At 38.7% G+C, this 21776-nt stretch overlaps 1 protein-coding gene across 4 annotated transcripts in view; it reads left to right on the plus strand.

Moving 5' to 3' along the window:
* DYNC2LI1 (dynein cytoplasmic 2 light intermediate chain 1) overlaps positions 1 to 21776 on the plus strand; it is a 49556-nt gene that overhangs the window by 26091 nt on the left and 1689 nt on the right. For 2 of the 4 annotated variants that reach the window (XM_061625404.1, XM_061625403.1), the window contains 6 exons: positions 856 to 924; positions 4103 to 4180; positions 8092 to 8168; positions 9111 to 9181; positions 9659 to 9756; positions 10687 to 10779. In XM_061625404.1, coding sequence (XP_061481388.1) covers positions 856 to 924; positions 4103 to 4180; positions 8092 to 8168; positions 9111 to 9181; positions 9659 to 9756; positions 10687 to 10779 — 486 coding nt within the window. The remainder of the gene's footprint in view (positions 1 to 855; positions 925 to 4102; positions 4181 to 8091; positions 8169 to 9110; positions 9182 to 9658; positions 9757 to 10686; positions 10780 to 21776) is intronic. The other 2 variants (XM_061625405.1, XM_061625406.1) reach the window with 2 other exon arrangements.

Here is a 21776-nt window from a genome sequence, read left to right on the forward strand (position 1 = left end):
AGTTCTTTAAAAGCCAGGTAAAGACTGTCGACATTTGACAGGCATATTTTTCTGCCTTAGTTCACCTGCTACATTGATGCCAACACACCTACACTTCTGATTGGGAGGGGACACTACTCCCCTTCCCCCATTATAAGGTGTCTTGGCTTGGACAAGAAGAAATCCCCTCCCAGGCCCCCCTACTTAAGTTTCATCCATCGCATCTTCTGTTGATGCATAATTTTCATATGCTTTGCATCAGCTGCTAAGCTGAGCTTACTGTAACTAGGAGGAGATAAGAAAGAAGAAGCTGCCTTTGTAGCTGCTCTACTCATCTTCAGCTCAAGTATATATAGGGAACACTAACTTCAGGAACTCACTCCCTAGGCTTGCCTGTTCCCATTTGGAAAAGCCAGCATGGAGAGCAACTGGTATAACCAATGTTGTTCTTCTGTTCTCTTGTCATGCCCAACCTAAGAGTGAGGCATCTTCATTGGTTAGATTGAGTTAGGTTAACAGGTATGTGAATTCTTCCTGCTTATGACATTGGTGAGTTACTTCTCGCCTACATTTACCAATAACAGAATAATTACTGTACAATCTTAAATTCTCCTGATTCCAAACTGTTACACAAAAATGAAGCCCATGCGTGAAATATGTTAAAGCAAGCTCTGCATGTTTTAATTTTATCTGATAAATAGGGGGATTACCAAAGAAAAATCTAAGTATGACTGCATTTGATATTGTTGTATTGTTGTATTGTTGTATTTTATCTCATTTTAATGTACGTCGCCTAGAGTGGTTAATTGCCAGATAGGCGACAAACAAATTAAATATTATTATTATTATTATTAAGTATTGACACTTTCTTAACAGGACCGTGAGCTGATTGATCCATTTCCAATTCCACTGGTTATAATAGGAAGTAAATATGATATGTTTCATGTAAGTAATTTATCTTCATTAACCTTTTCTTCCCTTTGCATAGTAGCTGCTGAGGACACTGGGTCTCTCTCTCTCTCTCTCTCTCTCTCTCTCTCTCTCTCTCTCTCTCCCTCCCTCCCTCCCCCCATGACATCAGAAAAACAAAATTTGCAAAATAGCAATTACAGCAATATGCCATCCATATCAATCATATTTCAGAGACAATAATAAGAAATAATTATAACAATGAAGATAATGAAACAATATGGATAACATATGCTAACAATATACCAACAGTGAAATATTTAAAATGGCATAGAGGAAGTAACATACCATCCCAAAATAGAATGAAGTTGAATTGTATCATATTCAGTTAGCACTGATTTTTAAACATTTTCATTATATATATTTTCCTTTTTTTTTTCTGTGTTGACCTTCAGGCCCCATTCTGTCTTTGAGCTCGTGTCCCGACTGTTATTTTGTAGAATTATCTTTGAAGAAGAGCAGGCTGAATATGTAACAGTGAAGTTTCTGACAGACAGTATTCATTTGTTAACCGACTGAATCATAAGCCTGCCTCCATAGCAGATGTACATACACTGTAGTCACTTATCGGTAATTGGTAGTAGAAATATAAGTCTGAGTAGAGCTCCTCTCCCCTAAAATGAATCATACTTGAATCTTCTAAATTGCTGGTATTGAGCTTTAAAACCCTAATTGGTTTGGAACAAGGTTATTTGAAGGAGTGCCTAGATCAGTTTCAGGGTCTGCTCTATGACCCATCTGGAAAGATCAGATTGATGGGTATCAGAGACATAGCCTTTTCAGTGGTGACGCTATGCCTTTAGAATTTCCTTTCTAGGGAACTCCTCACTGGCTATTTTTAGGTGGATTTGTAGACTTCAAAAATTGTAAGGATTCTCTGAGTGATTTTATACTAGCCTAATATGCTTTATAGTTGGCAGGTTTTTCAAATTATTGTAATGTATTGTGGGTTTAATGTTTATTTTTGTAATCTCTTTGGTAGCCTTTGTCCTTAAAGATGGGATATATTTAAAAAAGCCCTCATTGTATGCACCAAATAAGCTTCCTTCCCCCCCATCCAATTAACAGTGTTTCTGAGCACAGAAAAAGAAGACAAAGCCTATAGTGCCTTATCCACAGAAAAGAAGACAAAGGCTATAGTGAAGTGTGGTGCCTGCTAGTCTTTACCTTGCCTCATCTTAACTTAGTGCCATCCTTCTGTCCTTTTTCTTCTCTTCCTCCCTCTACTGCTTTAATGTCTGTATACAGGGTATGCACATTTTCTTGATTAACAGAGACTGAAAAAACAAAATAGAAGTTTTCTTGTTTATAGTGGAGGCTTAGTTGTATCTGTCTCTTCATATGCTGTTATGGTTTATCATGAGATATAGATATGCTGGTCCTTTCAGAAGCTGGTTTTAATGCATTTTATATGACTTTAAAGCCAGTGAAATGAAATCAGCTCCCCTTTTTGTTATTATAATTACAACACCAAACTGCACTTAACTTTCAAGCTTTGAGCACAATCAGGCAGGACAGATTATGTTTGGGGAAACTATTCTGCTTTGTCCCCTAGGTGGCAGAATAATGCATTTTTGCCAAGTCACTTGTCACTGACAGGTAATTCCTTGCACTGGAAGCCTTGTTTGCTTCCTTTACTAAGTAGCGAAAGTTATTGGTTGCTTTTGAATGGAGTATAGATGGAGTTCTCCCAAGATTGGTAAACTACATTCCTGTAAAGCAGAATTAAAAGACACTTGTGGGGCAAGGCAAAAATGTGTGACTTTGGGAAATATAGGGGTACATTAATGAAGTAGCCAGTGATTAGAGTTTTTTGGAAAGAATTACTTGGTGTAATTAGGACTGTGACCAGGCATCCAGGAGGACCCACAAACTGTACGCTTGGATAATATCCAAAACTAAGCTGAAAAGAATAGTTTGTGACATAGGACTATATAGACAAAATAGCCCTGGGCCAATAAACCATGGATTGTTGGCCCAATATTGAGTGTTGTACCTCGTGCATTCCTTCCTCCCCTTCCTTCCTTCATTCTTCTCCTGTATAGTTAGGGAAAAAATCCAGGGTTTGTTAAACCAAAGTTTTCCATTATAACTGAACTGGGAAAGTGTAGTTTAATCTCAGGATATCAAACCATGTTTTGGTCCTGGTTTGTAGTCAGAAATTAAACCACAGTGTCCTGGTTCAGACAAGAATAACACTTGTTCATGGCCCAATAAACCATGGTTATTGGAACAAAATAGTTATGTTTGAACAATCCTTAAAATGAAGAAGCAGAAACATGCATTTCAAAAGTTTGGAAACAACCAGCCCTTCAGATACTCAGCTTTCATATTTTAGGTGTTGCTGAGTTTTTGTTGTTGTACTGATTTTATTCTTTTCTTTATATGTCCAGAGAACTTTCTTAATGGATGGCATATAAATATTGTATAAATAAATAAATCTGGTTAAAGAAACATTTAAGATATGGCTGCTGCTGGAGCCGATCACTACACCATCACATTTATTCAGATAATTTTATAACAAAGTTGAAGCCTTTTACTGTCTTTTGGAGAAATGATAAACCTGAATATGGTTTTGCAAATACCGATACTGAGATGGAAAAAGAATTTGAACTTGTTTGAACTGTTGTATAAAATATACTATATATGTCTGAGTTAGCAAATATACGATGCACATTGGCCCTGTTCGCACATAGCACTAATTCAAACCATTGTTTAGTGCAAATGGGCAAAAGTGCAGTCTCCTCGATAGGAGACTGCAGGTGCTTTGCTAGTCCCTGGTCATTCTACTGCCGTGTTTCACTCAGCTTACCCATAGTTTGGCTTAGGGCGTCATCCAAAGCCAGGCTTGTGGTATAGCTGTACAGCTGTTACAAGCTGTAACCAAGGTTTTGTCATAAGGTTTACAGCACATGCTTTATCTGGCAGAGCTATTCCACATCTTGGTTTGAACAGCACACTAAGACAGATCAGCATAGAGCAGCAGGAGAATTATCCAGGAGGAGCAAACTGGCCGCAGTCTCCTTTCTAGGAACCCGCCCTTCTGCTCATCTACAAATGTTGGCTTAGCGTTACATGTGAAGGAGGATAATGCTATGTCACAGTGTGAAAAAATAAAAAATTGCTCATTATAAAAGTTTTTTCCTTTTTTAAGGAATTTGATTCTGAGATGAAAAAAATAATATGCAAGACACTTCGATTTGTTTCTCATTATTATGGAGCATCTTTAGTGGTATGTATATTATTGTACTTCATGAGCACAGCACAATCAAAGTTAAGCCCTTTGAAGTCCCATTAGTTTCACTTACAAGTTTAACCAATGTGCAGCAGTGTTGAAAAAGACAAATTCCACATTAGGGAGCGTTAGGAAAGGGTCTTAAAGAATCTGCTGTCAGAATACATTTAGAGTATTGAAGGAACTGGCTGAAGAACTCTCAGAACTGCTGTCTATTGTCTTTGAAAAATTGTGGAGGATGGGTGAAGTGCCCATAGTTGTTTCATCTTGAGAAAGGAAGAACCTGGGAACTACAGACCTGTCAGCCTGACATCAATCCCTGGGGAAATTCTGGAGCACATTATAAAGCAGTCAGTCCCATAAGCTCCTTGAAACCAACGGAGTGATTACTAGAAGCCAACAAGGATTTGTCAAGAACAAATCATGGCAGATTAATCTTACCTCATTTTTTGATCAGGTAAATTCCCTGGTAAACTGAGGATGCTGTGGACATAATATATCTCAACTTCAGCAAAGCTTTTGACAAGGTGTCCCATGATATTTTGCACATTAAGATAGCTAAATGTGGGCTGGATGGAACTATCAGGTAGATTCACAGTTGGCCACAGAATCATACTTAGAGTGCTTATCAATGGTTCCTTCTCACAGTGGGGGAGGCTTCTGTCGAGCTCTAAAGACCTGGCTCTTCAGGCAGGCCTATAATCTTGGGGTGGATTATCTTTTTGTTGTATATATGAGATGTGTTGGTATCAGAGATGTTATATATTGTAATTTATATTGGATATATTGCTTATTGTATTTTAATTGTGTTGTAAGTTGCCTAGAGTGTCTGTAAAGTCAGACAGATAGGCGACTAACAAATAAAATTTATTATTATTATTATTATTACCACAGGGCTTAGTTCTGGGCCCTGTGCTCTTGAACATTTTTGTTAATGACTTGGATGAGGAGGTGCAGGGAATGCTTATCAATTTTGCAGATGATACAAAATTGGGAAGGATACCCTGGAGGACAGAAACAAAATTCACAGTGTACTTGCTGGAGCATTGGGCTGAAAACAACAGAATGAAATTTAACAGGGATAAGTGCAAAGTTCCACACCTAGGAAAAAGAAACCAAATGCACAGTTATAAGATGGGGGATTTTTGGCTCAACAACACTACATGTGTGAAGGATCTTGGAATTGTTGATCGCAGACTGAATAAGAGCTAACATTGCAATGTGGCTACGAAAAAGGCAAATGCTATTTTGAGCTGCATTTACAGAAGTATTGTTTCCAAATTGTGTGAAGTATTGGTTCCCCTCTGTTCACCAATGGTTAGGCCTCATCTTGAGTACTGTGTCAAGTTCTGGATACTGCACTTTAAGAAGGATGCAGACAAACTGGAACGGGTTGAGAGGAAGGCAACAACGATGATCAGGGGACTGGAAACAAAGCCCTATGAGGAGAGACTGAAAGAACTGGGCATGTTTAACCTTGAGAAGAGAAGACTGAGGGGAGATATGATAACACTCTTCAAGTACTTGAAAGGTTGTCACGCAGGAGGGGCAGGATCTCTTTTCCATCATCCAAGAATGCAGGACACTGAATAATGGATTCAAGTTACAGGAAGCCAGAATTCAAATGAACATCAGGGAAAAAAATTCCTGTTAGAGCAGTATGATAATGGAACCAATTACCTAGAGAAATGGTGGGCTGTCTACTGGAGGCATTCAAGGGGCAGCTGGATAGCCACCTGCCGGGTATGCTTTAAGCTGGATTCCTGCACTGAGCAGGGAGTTGGACTCAGTGGCCTTATAGGCCCTTCCAACTACTGTTCTGGGATTCTTTGTAAATCTGTGGTGTGACTGCATTTGTAATGTAGGGTTTTGTTCTGTTTGGTCTATTTCAAAAAGGATGACTTGGAGCTGAAATTGGTATAGGAAAAGGCAACCAAAATGATCAAGCAATTGGATTAGCTTTCTTGTGAGAATAAGCTCAAGTATTTATTTATTTATTTATTTATTTAATTAAACTTTTATACCGCCCATAGCAAGGCTCTGTGGGCGGCGTACATCAAATAAAAACACTTCACATACAATTTAAAACCATCTGGTCATCAAATTACAAAAGATGTATCATATAAGCTGTCTGTTAAAAAACATTAAATACAAAAACCTAAATATTAAAATATTAAAATGCCTGGGCAAAGAGGAAGGTTTTCACCTGGTGCCGAAAAGATAGTAATGTAGGTGCCAGGCGAACCTCGTCAGGAAGGGTGTTCCATAGTTCAGGGGCCACCACCGAGAAGGCCCTCTTTCTTGTAGTCGCCTTCCGGGGGTCTCTCTAAGTAGTAGTAGGAGGGCCTTCGATGTTGAGCGCAGTGTACGGGTAGGTTCATATCGGGAGAGACGTTTCATCAGGTATTTGAAGTTATTTGTTTAGAAAAAAAAGACAACTAAGAGAGAGCGTCTCTAAATGCTCATGCAGTAATGGATGATGTAAAGAAAGTGAAATCTTTCTGTACTCTTAAACTCCCCTCAATGAAGGAGGTTCACCAATATGCTAAAGTAAATCACTAATTTAGTTGTCCATCTTCTCCTGTAATGAAGCAGTTTTAGGGGCATGAAGGAAACACATATGGAGAATTTCAGTGTGGTATAGTAGCTGGAATGTTGAACTTGGACCTAAGCTACCTCACCAGGTTAACCTAACAGTGAGAAATAAATGTATTTATTTAACAACTGCATCTGCCAAAGTCCTAAAGAGAAAGCACATGTCAGAATGCCTAAAATATAACATAATGAAAGCAGACTATGTACCAAATTACCACAGATTGCATGGTAAGAGTTATTGTGAGCATAAAATGGTAGTATATGTATACTATACTAAACTCATTGAAGGAATAGTGGGATAAAAACATAATTACTAATAAATAATTTTATGAATGGCTATTAGCTGTTACATACAAGAGGAACCTGCAACCAATATTGCAGGGCATCCTTGCTCCCTTACAGGAATGTTCCTGTTCAGGTGTCCAGATAGTAATCCAGGCCCTCCTTCAAGATACCCTAACAATCCTATTTAAACATTAAATATAAGTGTCCATGATTAAAATAAGCAAGAAAACAAGCACAGCAATTAAAACAGGGTCAAGAGATCAAGGGAATGCCTATGTACAAAAGCCAGTGGAATGCCAGTACAGATGGGGCCTCTCACATTTCAGCAGGAAGTGCTTTTTACAACACCAGTGGAAAGGCCCATTTCTGTGTCACCACAAGCCAATAATCATCAGGCTATTTGTTGATCTTAATGTCCTTACTGGGCAATGAAGGGAAAATTGGTCTTTCAGGTAGTCCAGAGTTGTTTTGGGCTTTATATACAAGCATCAAGACCTTAATTGGCTCATTAATTATTCTGCATTTTTAGAATGTTGTGCAATTGGTTTTTATGTTTTGTAAACTGCTTAGAAGCCATCTAGGCATTAAGTAGTATACAAATAATAAGCACATTTGTTAAAGAAAAATGTCCACTTCCAGCCCTTATAAAGATGTGTCTGGAACCCCATGGGAAGAAAAGCCGGACAGAAAGCAGTGAACAAAGAAATTATTAAGTATCCCAGCCATTTCTCCACAAAAAGCTTCCCTTTTGTATGCTGTTTTTCAGCAAGGAAGTGAGCCACGGGGGATTTTCTTACCTTCAGTTTCTTGTAATCTGTAACTTTGATCCTCATTACAAAAAAGGGTCTGGTGTCTTTAGCTGGGAAAGTCAGAACTAGACATAATGCTGCCAGCCACTTGAGTGAAGATACAGAAAATGTTAAATCTTAACCATAACAGTCCAGTGTTGACTTTGGAGTGGCTAGGGGATGGTATTTTACTAACTTTCCTCTGAGAAGCATAACATAAACTTTATGCTTTGTCCTCAGTTCACCAGCAAATCTGAAGCTGTACTACTGAAAACACGTGCTCTCATTAACCATTTAGCATTTGGCTTTGATAGGAGGTAAGCTAAATACTTTCCCACTGTGGCAGTCTCTATTCTGTTGACTGAATACTAGCAGATTATAATAAAAAAACCCATAAATTCTGTCAGCTGTTCTGTATAATGTAGGTTTCTTACTGTTAGATTGTCATTTATTGACATTAAGGCTGTTGAAACAGTTAACACTGGGAGTGAAGAAAAATCTTTCAAATGGGTATGAGAGATCTAAGGTTCAAATCCTGGGTAAGGTTTTACCATTGTGAGAAAGGGGCCTACCTTTCTGGGGAGGACACACAAGTAGGCCCAAACAACACAATATGTGAATTACATAGGGCAGTATTCAACAAACTCATTCCACCAGCACGAGGACCTTTGTGCAACAGAATTTCTCCTCCCTCTTCTCTCCCTGTATGCCCCCCATGACCCTTAAATCTGTTCTGAGTTTCTTCTAAGCCTCTAGAGCAGTTTTGAAGAGGGCAGAGGGCATGTGCAAGAAAAGGAAGGGGAAGAATTGGATACCACCAATATCCAATTTGCCCTTAAAAACACAGTTTTTCTTTCAGAAATAACCAACATTTGGGGGAGGAGATCCAGACTGAACTCTGGGATTGGGGAATATAGCACATTGTCATCCCCCCTGTAGTTAGTCCTGATCTGGATCATGACTCCCATTCCTAAAAGGTGTGACGGAGTTCCCATTCAATCTGGATGGTCAGAAAATATCAACACATTTGTTAGAAACACTGCTGCTGGGAGGCAAAAAAATGGAGATTTGGGGAATGATCTTGCAAAAATTGGGTCTTTCAAAGCTTTCATCAACAGAAATTAAACTTATTTAATTTATTGTCCACTAATTCCATTGATTTTCATGGGCCGCAGTTGTAACTTGATTTTTCTAGACTGTACTTTTTGTCACTTCTGGTAAATGTTGATAACTGATTTGTTCTTTTTGTATTTTTTAAGCAAATCCATGTCAGTGGATCAGAATAAACCACTCTTTATCCCAGCAGGAATGGACTCTCTTAGTCAAATAGGTTGGTGCCCTTCTTATCCACCATATTTGTTGTGCACATAACTTTCATAATTAGGAGATTGCAGGGTTGAAGTGTACAAAGATGAACACCTGGTTCTGAAAATCTTCCAAATGTATTTTGTGTTGTATTATTGAAGAAAATTGATCAGGAAGTTTTAAGAACGTTCAACAACATTTATCAATAGTATCTGTAATTTTATGCAGTGCTGCACAGTCCTACATATGTCTACTGAGAAAACGTAGTCCCAGGAAGGTGTGTATAGGATTGCAGCCTTGGTGTAAGTGGAATGCTTAGTGCCTATCTTCTGGAATTTATTTCTTCCATGTTACATTTCTGCACAATTATCTCTATGTGGGACATTTTGTACTTCCTTTTTGTCACTTCTGTTAAATTATTGAGGAGAACAAATTCAGACAAATAGTTTATTTTTAATTTAAATGATGGAGTGAATATGGTTACAATTCTTATAATAACTAGGCCCTCCTCCTGCTGCTGATAGTGATATTGGAAAGTTGCATGCACAGACACCCATGGATCTATGGAAAAAGGTATTTGAGAAGGCATTTCCACCAAAGGTATGCATACATTTTTAGTTCTTTGCACCTCATTAACCTTAGTTTTGTTCATTATATTTGTTAATTCTGTTGGCTGCAGTTCTGTGCCCATTTACAACAGTGGGATTTCAGTGTGAAACCAGATAATTCAGAAGTAAGCCCTAATAATTTCAATGGGACTTGCTGATATGCTAAGGATTGCAACGTTAAGCTGCTGCTACTCATTACAGAGCTGTGCTTTTTGAACAGAGCTGGTTTCATATTCTCATTGGTCAAGATTTAAACCACAGTTTCCTAGTTTAGATGCAACAAGAAACTGTTATTTAAGAAACCTGAATATTCATCTCTGGTATGCCACAGGAGGGAGTGCATGGGCACAATGCTCATTCCCGCTCTAATAAACCATGATTTATTAGACAGTTTGATACATTTGAACTTGGACTTTGAGAACATGTCTCATAGAGACATAGAGACAGACACAAAGCTAATTATCATGATCTTTTTAGATTTATTTTTGTCATGGTAAAATGAACCCAAGCTGATAGAATCTTTGAGAACTGAAGGGACTCTGGGCTGGTTCATACAGTTGTCTTAAAAATATGACTGCCTGCTAGAGGGTGCACAATTTGGCCAGGATCATATGGAAGTATCATTTGAACTTGCTTCTTCATACAGAATGTCGTGTATTTTTCAAGATGTGTTCAGTCCCCATAAAGAAAAACAGTTCATACACCTGGCACATCCGTGCCATCCCAGCTAGGTTGCAGTCATACCAGTGTTTGTGCATGCCAATCACTGAGGAGGGGGCTGTGTGAACCAACCTTTATGACCTGCACAGGTTGATATTTTAAACATGTTTAAGGAGGAGGTGCAAAGTCTAGGGATATTTCAAGACAGACCTGGGGAAAAGAATGAGACTCCATTTTACTCTTTTACCTGCCCTGATTTCAGAATATCGGTGTTTTCAAAGAAGTCAAGGATCCAGCTCAGGATCCACAATATGCTGAATATGAAGTTGATGCCATGCGAGGTCAGAAGAACCAGGTATGTCACCACGTTGCTGCTGCTGTTTATGATGCTCAAATAAAACTCATGGAATCTCACGGATGTTTCTCAGCCTCTTGATCTGCCCAAACCCTGTACCTTTGAGCCTTTCTAGGTACAAATACCCTTTCAGCCATAAAGTTTACTCAGTGGCCTTGGCCGTATCATCATCTCTAAGTCTAAGCTGATATTATTGAAGGTTATTGTAGAAACACATCAGATAAGTATAATTTCACCAGTAGCAAGCAACTGTTTTAAAAAGCGGTATGCTTCTATAGTGAAGTGAGCTATATGAACAGCACTTTCAAATGTAGACGTGGAAGAACTTTGAGTGTCGCTATTAGCAGTTACCTCTAGGACAGTTTTCTGAATTACATCTTAAGGTGAAAGGTAGCTGCAAAATGACACAGTATAGTTCTTAATCTAAAGTAACCCCATATTTCCTCTAGAAGTTTTAAAGCTCTCAAGCTAGGTTACTTCAGTTTAGTTGAAGTACACATCAGTGACCATGCCTACAAACCTAAACCAATCATTCTCTTATTGATTTCATCATTTTATAGTATACATTTATGGCCCAGAAAATAGTCTACAGTAAAATAGACATTCTGTGGGAAATTGTAAATCACCTACTTTGTATACTAATTGGCAATTTTGTTGGTGCCCAGGGGTCTTAACATACTTAGGCATTATGCTCAGGGGTCTTAACATACTTAGGCACTATTGAATTTGAATAGGTTGATAAAAGAGGTTTCCAGTGATTCAGACAGATGGGCATTACATAAATTTAGGATTTAGGGTAAGGCTAATACAGTTAAGATGAATATTCTGCCACGGATAATATATGTACTTTGTATTATTTCAGTATATATTCCCCAAATATATTTGCAAGAGATCAGTTGGATACTGAGGAAGTTTATTTGGGATATCCTCTCCACCTTGTTTTTCAATTAAGAGAAAGAGCTTCCAGTATCAGAGATGGTTTTAATTTTCCAGACTTTAGCTTATAAGGTATATTTGTTAACATGTACAAATGATTGGCAAGTTTCTCCTTCTATTAATACCCCAGCTTGGTTAATCTTAGAGGTGGCATATTTAACACCCCTCTTTTAATGGCTAGTGTTGGGGTCCATGTATAATAAAAAGAAACTGTCTACACCGCCTGCAATTTTAGCAGCAATAGAGAGATTTGGCATATAGTGGCATCAGTTACAGGTTGACCCTGTGCTCACCCTAAATTAACTTTATGGAGTAATCCAGATTTGAAAACAGACAGCCTTTTTTGTGGAATAAATTGATTAAATGTGGGATATATACATTAAATCAGTTGATAAGTTCAGAAGGAGAATTTTTGTCATTTCCTATTTTACAGCTTAACTATCTGAATACGCTTACCATGAAAACCCTATTCATAGGGTCGCCATAAGTTGGAATTGATTTGAAGACAGTCCATTTCCATTTTCATCAATTACCCTCAGTGCCTCGGCATCTCCTAAACTGTTGGAGGGAATTATTGGATCTTTACAGAAAGCTAAACCCATAACAACTGTATATAAATGCTTAATAGATCTATGTAAAGTAGAAGTTCAGGAACTCAGAGAGGTGTAGAACAGGGAATTAGGGTACAATCCAACTTGCATATATGCCAGGCTGAGGGGAGTTGGATGTGGCAGATCTCCAGATAAGCTGGCTGCATCAGCAGAACTACGCAGGCATAAGCCCCTCTGCCCAGCTAAGCCGAGACCCACACAACTGGAGACCAGCACAACTGGCGTAAAGCCCTAAAAAGGGTCATGTTGGGTAGTGGCCAAAGTGAGGGGACTTAGGCCACATCTAACTTGTGTTCAGTGTGCTCCTGCAGGTCCCAATCCAGGCAAAAGTTACACCGGGAAGAAGGTCAGACTAAGAAAATAATTGCAATAGAAGTCAACAGAGAGGGCTCACTCACCTGTAGGGGTGTTTGGGAGAGCAGGCTATTACTTTCTAGTCCCTGTGTGCAGCTCCTGGCTGAGCCAGTGTTCAGCCAACCCAGAGGCTCCTGAAAGGCAGCTGGATGTGACAGAACTTTACACCAGCTTCTCTTGCTCCAGCACAATTTACAAAGGCCTCCCCTGAGTTGGATTGCTCTTCTCAAATGTATTTTCAGCCTAAAAAATGGAAAATGTCTTTAAAATCTATACAGTATGGATACTTATTTGGACATCTGGGGGGCTTATATTAGCTTATATATTTAACTTAAGATGAGTATACTGATTGTTATTGTATCTGTAATGAAAACTAGTGGTGGTTTATTGTTACAATTGTTAGTATTCATATTTTTTCCTTTATATAGTTCTTCTTTTTTATCTTTTAACATTTATTTCATTTCATTTTTTCCTTTTCTCTTTTTCTTTCATTGGTAAACTTGCAAATAAAAATTAACTTTAAAAGAAGGTGAAAGGCAGCTTTGCAAAATGACACAGCGTAGTTCTTAATCTAAAATAATCCCATATATTCTCTAGACATTTCATAACTCTCAAGCTAGGTTACTTCAGTTTAGTTGAAGTGCATGTCAATGACCGTGCCTACAAACCTGAATCAAGAATTATCTTATTGTTTTTATAGTTTCATAGTATTTGCTTATGGCCCAGAAAACAGTCTACAGCAGGGTTCCCAAACTGTGGTCTGTGAACTACCAGTGGTTTGCGAATTTCGTGTCTGCAGCGTGTCTGTAAAGAAGGGCAGGAGCAGCAGCTGCTCTATCATTCTGTAGCTTTGTGCTGTGCATTGTTGCGAGGTGGAACTTGTTTTGTCTTCCTCCCTGAAAACTAGCAGAGTAATCCCTTGTCCTACTTGCTCTCTTTCTAAATCTGCTTCATTTTGGAGGTGCAGATTACTGGGTGTGAAAAGTCCCCATGATGAGGGGGAGTGGTAGCAGCATCTTTTACCCAGCCCTCCAACTGTAGCTGCAGTAGCTACAGAAGGCGGGTAGTCTGTCCCTCGCTCCGCTCCTGATTGATTGATTGATTGACAGCCATTCTGGTGGCTCTTCCTGCCCTCTCTTTCTTCTGGTGTTGGTGCATGCACACCAAGAGTATGACAGCCACGGCGTTAGACAAGCAAGGACTTGAGAAACAGCACTCTTAATTTCCTAACACAACTGCTGTTGTTCCGCTCTTACCCCCTCCACACTTTCCCCCTTCCCCTGTTTTGGAGCACTCTTTAATATACAATGGCACATACACACACACACCTTTGAAGCAGAAGTCTCCTTTTCTCCTCAACACCCTGGACATTGTCAGTACGGGTGGCATTGTCTGCATTTCAAGACCATGAACCATAATGCTTACTTCTGAGTAAGCACCGTAGAACACAGCTAGGCTTCCTTTAGAGGGCACAGAGCCAAGATTCTAAGGCTGCTGTCCAATGTACATCTTCTATTGATCCTCAGGCTTACTTCTGAGTAAATATTTATTGTTTATTTATTAAATTTATATCCTGGCCTTCCTCCCAGTAGGAGCCCAGGGCGGCAAATATGCATAGCATTGGCTGCATGATGAGGTTTGGGGAAGAAAAAGAGAAAAAAATGAGATGATTGTTTGGAGAGAAAGGGCAAAAAAGGAGAAGGAAAAGGGGAAATACTGACAAGTTTTAAGGTATTGTTTGTAGATAGCTGAGATCACATTTGTGGAGTGTTTTGAGTACAACTCTCTTCAGCCCTTCCCAACGCTTAAATGGAATACTCTTGCAACCAATCCCACCTACAAACACAAATCCTTCAGTAAATTCATGCCATTTCTGTTCCATATGCATCCATCACATTAAATATTCATACTGATTTTGAAAATTGTATTTTTATTGTTTCTTCTATACTGTATCTTAAATATTGCATTTCAGTTTGAATTCCACAGAATTCAAATTGTAATACAGTATAAATAAAAGAAGCAGTAAAATACAATTCAAAATCATACAGCATCCAGTACAGCGCATAACAATTGCTACAACAGGCAGAAAAAGTATTGTGGTCCATCAAGACCTTCAACCATATTCAGATGATCCATGGGGAAAATAAGTTTGGGAACCATTGGTCTGCAGTTAACTAGACATAATAATGTACACTACTTCCAGTAGATGGCAAGCTGTTTAGGATGACAGGTTTATTCCAGGGCATTAATCTAGAGTTACCTCACCATGCTTAGTTGAAGTACATGTCAGTGACCATACCTACAAACCTGAGCCAATAATTATCTTATTGTTTGAATAGTTTTATAGTATTTATTTATTACTCAGAAAATAGTCTACAGTTAAATAGATGTACTGTAGACTATTTCCAGTAGGTGGCAAGCTTATTTAGGATGACAGGTTTATTCCAGGGCATTAATCTAGAGTTACCTCACCAAGTCATGGTGCAAAATTAATCTGAGTATAAATTATTTCTTGTAGGTTACCAGCAATATATAATTAATGACTAATCCTCAGACATTCTATTGAATTGATTTTAATGTGTCACCCAAAATCGTACATTCAGTTTAATTTTGCTACATACATTTTTGCTTTACTGTCCTACTAACGTTATGATTGTGGATGGGTCTTTTAGTAAGTAAAATAAGCTATGGGTAACAGATTGATTAAATCATATTGAAAATTAATATTTTCCAAGGTGTTTCCTAGTTTCAGTGCTCTTTCCTTTTGTAAAGATTTTAATCTTTATTGACGCCATTGGAAGTTGCTATAGCTTTTGTTGATGGAACTATTGTAGAAAAAATGGTAATAGACAAGTTTCTGTCAAAAGAAAATTATCTGCAGTTATTTCCCTAAAATTTCCATCTCGGAGTTCAGTTATTATAAGATATTGTAACATTTGAACTGGCCTTTATGAAAACATTTTGGGATTTTTGTATTTCATTTGATCTTAAAAGCTGTGAGATAACCCTGTATACATATGTAAGAAAACAATTCCCTGGCTACATTCAGTTTTTAAATGCATTAGGATTTCCCATAATTATATGAAAATTGAGAGTGAAATGGCCCTTATCTCAAGAATAAGTATTAACTGCTTCAGAAAGCTAATCTTTTTTTTTTGTCGTACTCCTTTGTTCAAACATTCTTTTAAAGATAAAGCATTTATAGAGAGAGGAGCATTTATGTTAAAGTTATCGCGTCAAACATAATGCTTTGTATTGCTGTTTCTTGAAGGTATTCATGCATAGTAGCTTTTTATTCCAGTTGAAAAGTAGACTCTTGTGCATTTTTTTCCTGATCATTTTATGTTGCTCTTTGGAATGACTATCTATAGAATTTAATACACTTCTCATATTGCTGCTGACATTCAAGACCACACATTTGCAAACAGTAACAAGACTCTCTGTTTCTAACCAAGTCTTCTTAACAGCAGCACATGAAAGAAAGTTACCCCCTGGCATCCGTTGATCCATCATTTCATTTGGATCCTTAGAAAGGCATTGTTGTTATAAGGTTCTAACTAGGATACTTCTCTATCTTCTTCACGATTTTCTGTCGGCCTAACAGTTTGCTCACTGTATAGCGATAGCTGTTCAGATGCTTGAAGGCAGTATGATAAGTGCTTTCAGAACTTTAAAAATCTGAAAAACCTAACCTGCTCTCCCAGTGCTCCCGGGGCATCCAAGATGGCAGAGTAGTGAAAGACGTTAACTTTGCCATCCCCCCAGCACTCTGATGTATCCCATATCTTGATTTTAGCTATATCAGGATCACTGGGGAATTCAGGCTTGAACCTGTTCCCCCCCCCCAACAGTCTAGATTCAACTAAAATCACTGTTTCTGCACGGCTGATAGCAATGTGGGAACAGCTATATTAGCTGCACTGGAATCGTTGGGGAGTCGTAGATTAAAGCCTATAGTTTCTCAGCGATCCCAGTGCAGCTACAGTTGCTGTACTTGCACTGCTAATAGCATGTAAAACATAAAATAAGCCTTAAACATTTTTCACAGCGGTTTGGATATTTGTTGGCTTATTTATACCATTACCAAAACCATGATGCTAAATGCTTATTTTGCTTGCCTTTGCAAAAGCAACCCAAAATTTAAATACATCAAGGAACATTCTTCTTTCCATGCTCAGGATAGAATTGTACCTCAATTAAAATAACAGAATTTTATACACTGCCCTTCAGATTCTCATGAAGTTATCAGACACAAAGTTGTCATTTTCTGCCTGAAAAAATGTAATTTTGACCTTATCTTGGCACTGGAAGTAGGAACTAAAGTTTCATTCTCTGTCTCATCACTGAATAGAATTTTATGTTCTGAAAGAAGCCTCCTTCTGCCTCATCATGTGAACGAGTGGATAATATGTTGACTGAAAGACTGGAACTAATAGATGCACAAACATCAATCAGAAATGAACACACAGCATTTGAGAAATTAATGTTGTTTATTTCTTTAATTCATATGCCACTTTTCAAAATATACTATACCATAGCAGCTTACAATGTATAAGAATTCTGAAAACATATAAAGGGTGGTATTCAGGGCCAGCTGCAACCAGAGTAGACCTGCTGAAATTAATAGACATGACTAACTTAGGTTTATTCATTTCAGTGAGTCAATTCTGAGTAGGACCTAGTTGAATACAACCCAGACATTCACTTCTTTTAAAGCCACTTCCATGAGCTGGCCATCCCAAGTAAAAATGGAGGCCCCTGTCTTTATAGAGTTGTGCAAAATTACAATAAGGAGGATGTTAATGTAGCTAACTAAAATTAAGCTAAATGTGATAACATTACCATTATTGTTTAAACAATTTTAATTTTTTGTATTATGATGCCGTGTTCCCCAGACCACATTCACCAAAGGCAACGAGTCTCAGTTCTTGATAAAAACACTTGTTCACATTTTTTCCAAAACTAGAAAAGAAATAAAACTCTGTTCTGCCAGAAAGATAAACTATATGGTTTTTCTGTATGTTCAGATGAAGAATATGTGCATCCTGGTTCAGCAAAGGCAAACCAATTATGGAATAAAGCTTCTGGAAATTTCTGGACACATGAGCCAATGGTGCTGCGCAGAAGAAAAGCTCACTTCACATTTGCAGTAGTGGTGGTGCTCCTGTTAGCACTGCTGAATGATCAGCACTGTTGGCAAATCCAATTTGGTCATGAGGAACTAAATGCAGGCAGTTCAACCACCAAACCCAAAAGGGTGATAAATGGTGCAACACCACCAATAGGGAAGATCCTCACTTGGTGCAACATGCAAAGCCCACTACTGCACAGGATGATCTCTACATTCTGTCCAGAATCTGATGTGTCACATCAAGAGGCCCATATTGTTCAGCATTTTGTTTCTAAAAGTAGCCCGACAGATGCCTTTGGAAGCTCACAAGCAGCATATTTATTTATTTTTTATTTATTTAACAAATTTATGTACTCCTTGAATGTAAATACCTCTAATAAGCAGGTTATAAAAACAGTAAAATTATCAATAAAACAGTTAAAACAAGTAATTAAAAACATATTTACAACAATATGCATTCCACTGTTGGTTTGTCCCCAGAATCTGGTGTTCCTAGATGTATCTCTTTGTGTATAGAGCTTTCATTTAGCAGACTCTGCATTGCTGACTACTTGGGCGATCTGCAGCCCTAGGCTGTACTTGAGAGAGCAAATGAACATTATTTCTTAACATAGTAGCCTTTAGGTAATTGCTCTTTGAAACTGCAAGTAGTAGATAGTGAAAAGTAAAATGATATGAGTGCAATTAGAATACAGTAATGGAGTTCAGTAACTTTGCAGTAGATCTCAGTATTAGAATGGCATACAGTGTGAAATTGAAAGTTAAAACTGCAGTTTGTTTAATGTTATGAAAGGCAAGGTGTACGTGATCACTCTTTAATCATGGCTAATTCTCTGTGTTTTGCAATCTGGATCTCTTTTACAACGCAATGCATAATTATGATTTACAGATATTGCTGAGATATTCCATGCAGTTTTTTCCCCTCTGGGTTTTTGGGTTTATCTTACATGTGTTGTTTCTAAAATGCCATGTTTTATGTCTTTCATCTTACCTTTATATAAATCCCCTAATAGGCAAAAAACCTTGCGGTTTAAGAACGTACCTATAGCCAACAAATATTCTATCAAACTTTAAAAAGCAGGGAAATTGGGCAGCTATAGTGAATGCACCAGGGGAGCAGGAGACCTGACCTCCTCTCTGAGATATTGTACTGCCCTACAAATTTGTCAAAATGCAAACACAACTTGGGTTGGTCTTTCACAGTCCAATCCACTTCCTGTGTAGCTTGGAAGAATTTGGTAACATGTGCCTCTGAGCATATGGGGAGCATTCATTATAGCTGCCCAATTTCCCTGCTTTTTAAAGTTTGATAGAAATATCAATGGGCTATAGGTACATTCTTAAACAGCAAGGTTTTTTGCCTATGAGTGAATTTCTCTACTTTTTAATCTGGGAGGTAAGAAATGGGATCCTGTGCAAGTTTGCTGAGAGTGGATTGATCATTTGCATGCTTATTGACTTCAATGGGATTTACTTCCCTGCAGTCATGCTTAGGATAGGTGAAACTGATCACAGGGGATGGGGAGGGGAGGGAGGGCAGAGGAGAGGAGGGAGAGGGGAGCAGGCAGGAGGGGGAGGGGAGGAGAAGGACAGGTTTGATCACTTGCATGCTCATTTAGTTCAGTAGAATTTACTCCCGTGCAATCATGCTTAAGATAGATAAAATTCACCATGGGGAGGGGGGAAGGGGAAGGAGGGGATTGGAAGGGGAGGGGCATGGGGAGGGAGGGGCACAAGAAGGGGAGGGGCAAGAGGGAAGGAATAAGAGGGAGGAGAATGGAGGGTGGGTTTGATCATTTGCATACTTTTTTAGTTCAGTGGGATTTATTTCTGTACAATCATGTTTGAAAATGGAAATGGACTGCCTTCAAGTCGATCCCGACTTATGGTGACCCTCTGAATAGGGTTTTCATGGTAAACGGTATTCAGAGGTGGTTTTACCATTGCCTTCCTCTGAGGCTGAGAGGCAGTGACTGGCACAAGGCCACCCAGTGAGCTTCATGGCTGTGTGGGGATTCAAACCCTGGTCTCCCAGGTCGTAGTTCAACACTGACTCGGGGGAGGGGCAGGGAGGTTAGGAGGAGGGGGAGGGGAGGAGTTTGGGTGGATGGGCACTGGGCACATGGGAAACTCCTTTCCTTTCCAAAAGGAAAACAGTGTGAACAGTATTCTTTTTCAGGGTTTTCCACACCTTTTTATTCTACAGCAGGCACATGCAGCCACCCACCCAAATTTGAACCAAAGCTGTCCCTGGCCACATCCACACCAAGCCTTTATTTCATTTTGGACAGTCATGGCTTCTCTCAAAGAATCCTGGCAAGTATAGTTAGTGAAGGGTACTGAGAGTTGCTAGGAGACGCCCTGTTCCCCTCACAGAGCTTCAATCAGAGTGGCTGACTGTTAAACCACTTTGGCCACTGGAGCTCTGTCGGGGGAATAGGAGTCTCCTCTCAGCACCCTTCACAAACCACACTTCCCAGGATTCTTGGGGAGGAAGCCATGACTGTCTCAAGTGAAATCAAAGTCTGCTGTGGGTGTGGGCCCCTGATTAGGCAAGCCCAGCAGCTGTGAGTCTGGCTTTTAGAACACTGAAAGTTGGTTCTTACTGAGCATGCCCAACACTATCATTCAGTTCAATGCAAAATTTCTTAAATTAATTAAAAATCAGCCAGGCATTTTTTAACTTTTAAACTGCAGAAGATGAAGGTCAGAGTATGGGGCAAGGTCAGTAATAGGATTTCAGGTACTCTGTGAACATGGATGATTTTTAATGAATTTCAACAGATTGTGAGAACTCCGATAGAAAAAAACTCCAAAAGGGATCTGGGTTTTTTCTCTCTCTTTTTACACTTTGTACTCTTTATTCTCTCTGACTATTTTGTGTATCGCCATGAATATTTAGAGGGTTGTTAAGCAACTTTCTGAGTTCAGGACTATATGTTTTGTAAGGTTTTGTTTTGAAATGAGCTTATGGGATGCATCAAAATGGCATGGGGGTATTTTCAATTTAACAGTACGGAATGTGAAAAATCCACACTGGCTATAGTATACAGCCACTCTTGAGGCTGTATAATTGATTTCTTGTGGAAAGCCCATAGCATAAGTGCCAGGTTCAGTCCCTAGCATCTTCAGGTAGGGCTGGAAATGTTCCCTGCCTGAAACCCTGGAAAGCTGCTGCCAGGCAGTGTAGACAAGACTGATCTAGATGCACCAATAGTCTGACTCAGTGTAAGGCAGCTTACTGTGTTCCTATATACAATGGTGATAATAGTAATATGTTAAGCTTGCTTTTGCTGGCTGTTTTTATTTCTGATTGTTACTAATTTGATGATATTGGACTTATTTTGCTTTGAATTCTTGTTAATTATGATTGTAATTTTATTATATTTCACCCTGAGACTTTTTGATGAGGGGCAGACTGCAAATACCTCAAGTCAATAAAAAAAATACATACTTCTTGTACTGTAAAAATGTTTACGTGTTGGCTACAATCCATTGATTTCAGTAAGCTTAAGAGCATCTTCCCGTATGTGCCAACTGTTATATACAGCATAAGATCCATTTTGACAACGTGCCACAAATCGAATAGACATGGAAATAGTGATGTAGCTGAGACTATAAATTCCATGTTCTGTACTATTCTTTTAAATGGATTCTAGAAATGTGTTTATTGTTAATATTTACTTGCCGTCTTATAAGAAACCACAAGATGGACACTAAGACTGCAATCCAAACCATGTCTACCGAGAAGTAAGTCTTATTGAATCCAATAGAGCTTACTCCAAGGTAAGTGGGGTTAGGATTGCAGCCTTACATGGTAGATGAAAGGGTCACAAAAGTTGGAATTAGAGGAGCTGCAATCTCCTCTCATAAGGTGTATCCAATTCCTAACATTATTAGTTCCATCAGTAGAATCATAAATCGTAGAGTTGGAAGGGGCCTATAAAGCCATCCAGTGCTGGAAT

Source organism: Rhineura floridana, chromosome 4 (assembly GCF_030035675.1).
Source record: "Rhineura floridana isolate rRhiFlo1 chromosome 4, rRhiFlo1.hap2, whole genome shotgun sequence".
NCBI classification, from domain to species: Eukaryota; Metazoa; Chordata; class Lepidosauria; order Squamata; family Rhineuridae; genus Rhineura; species Rhineura floridana.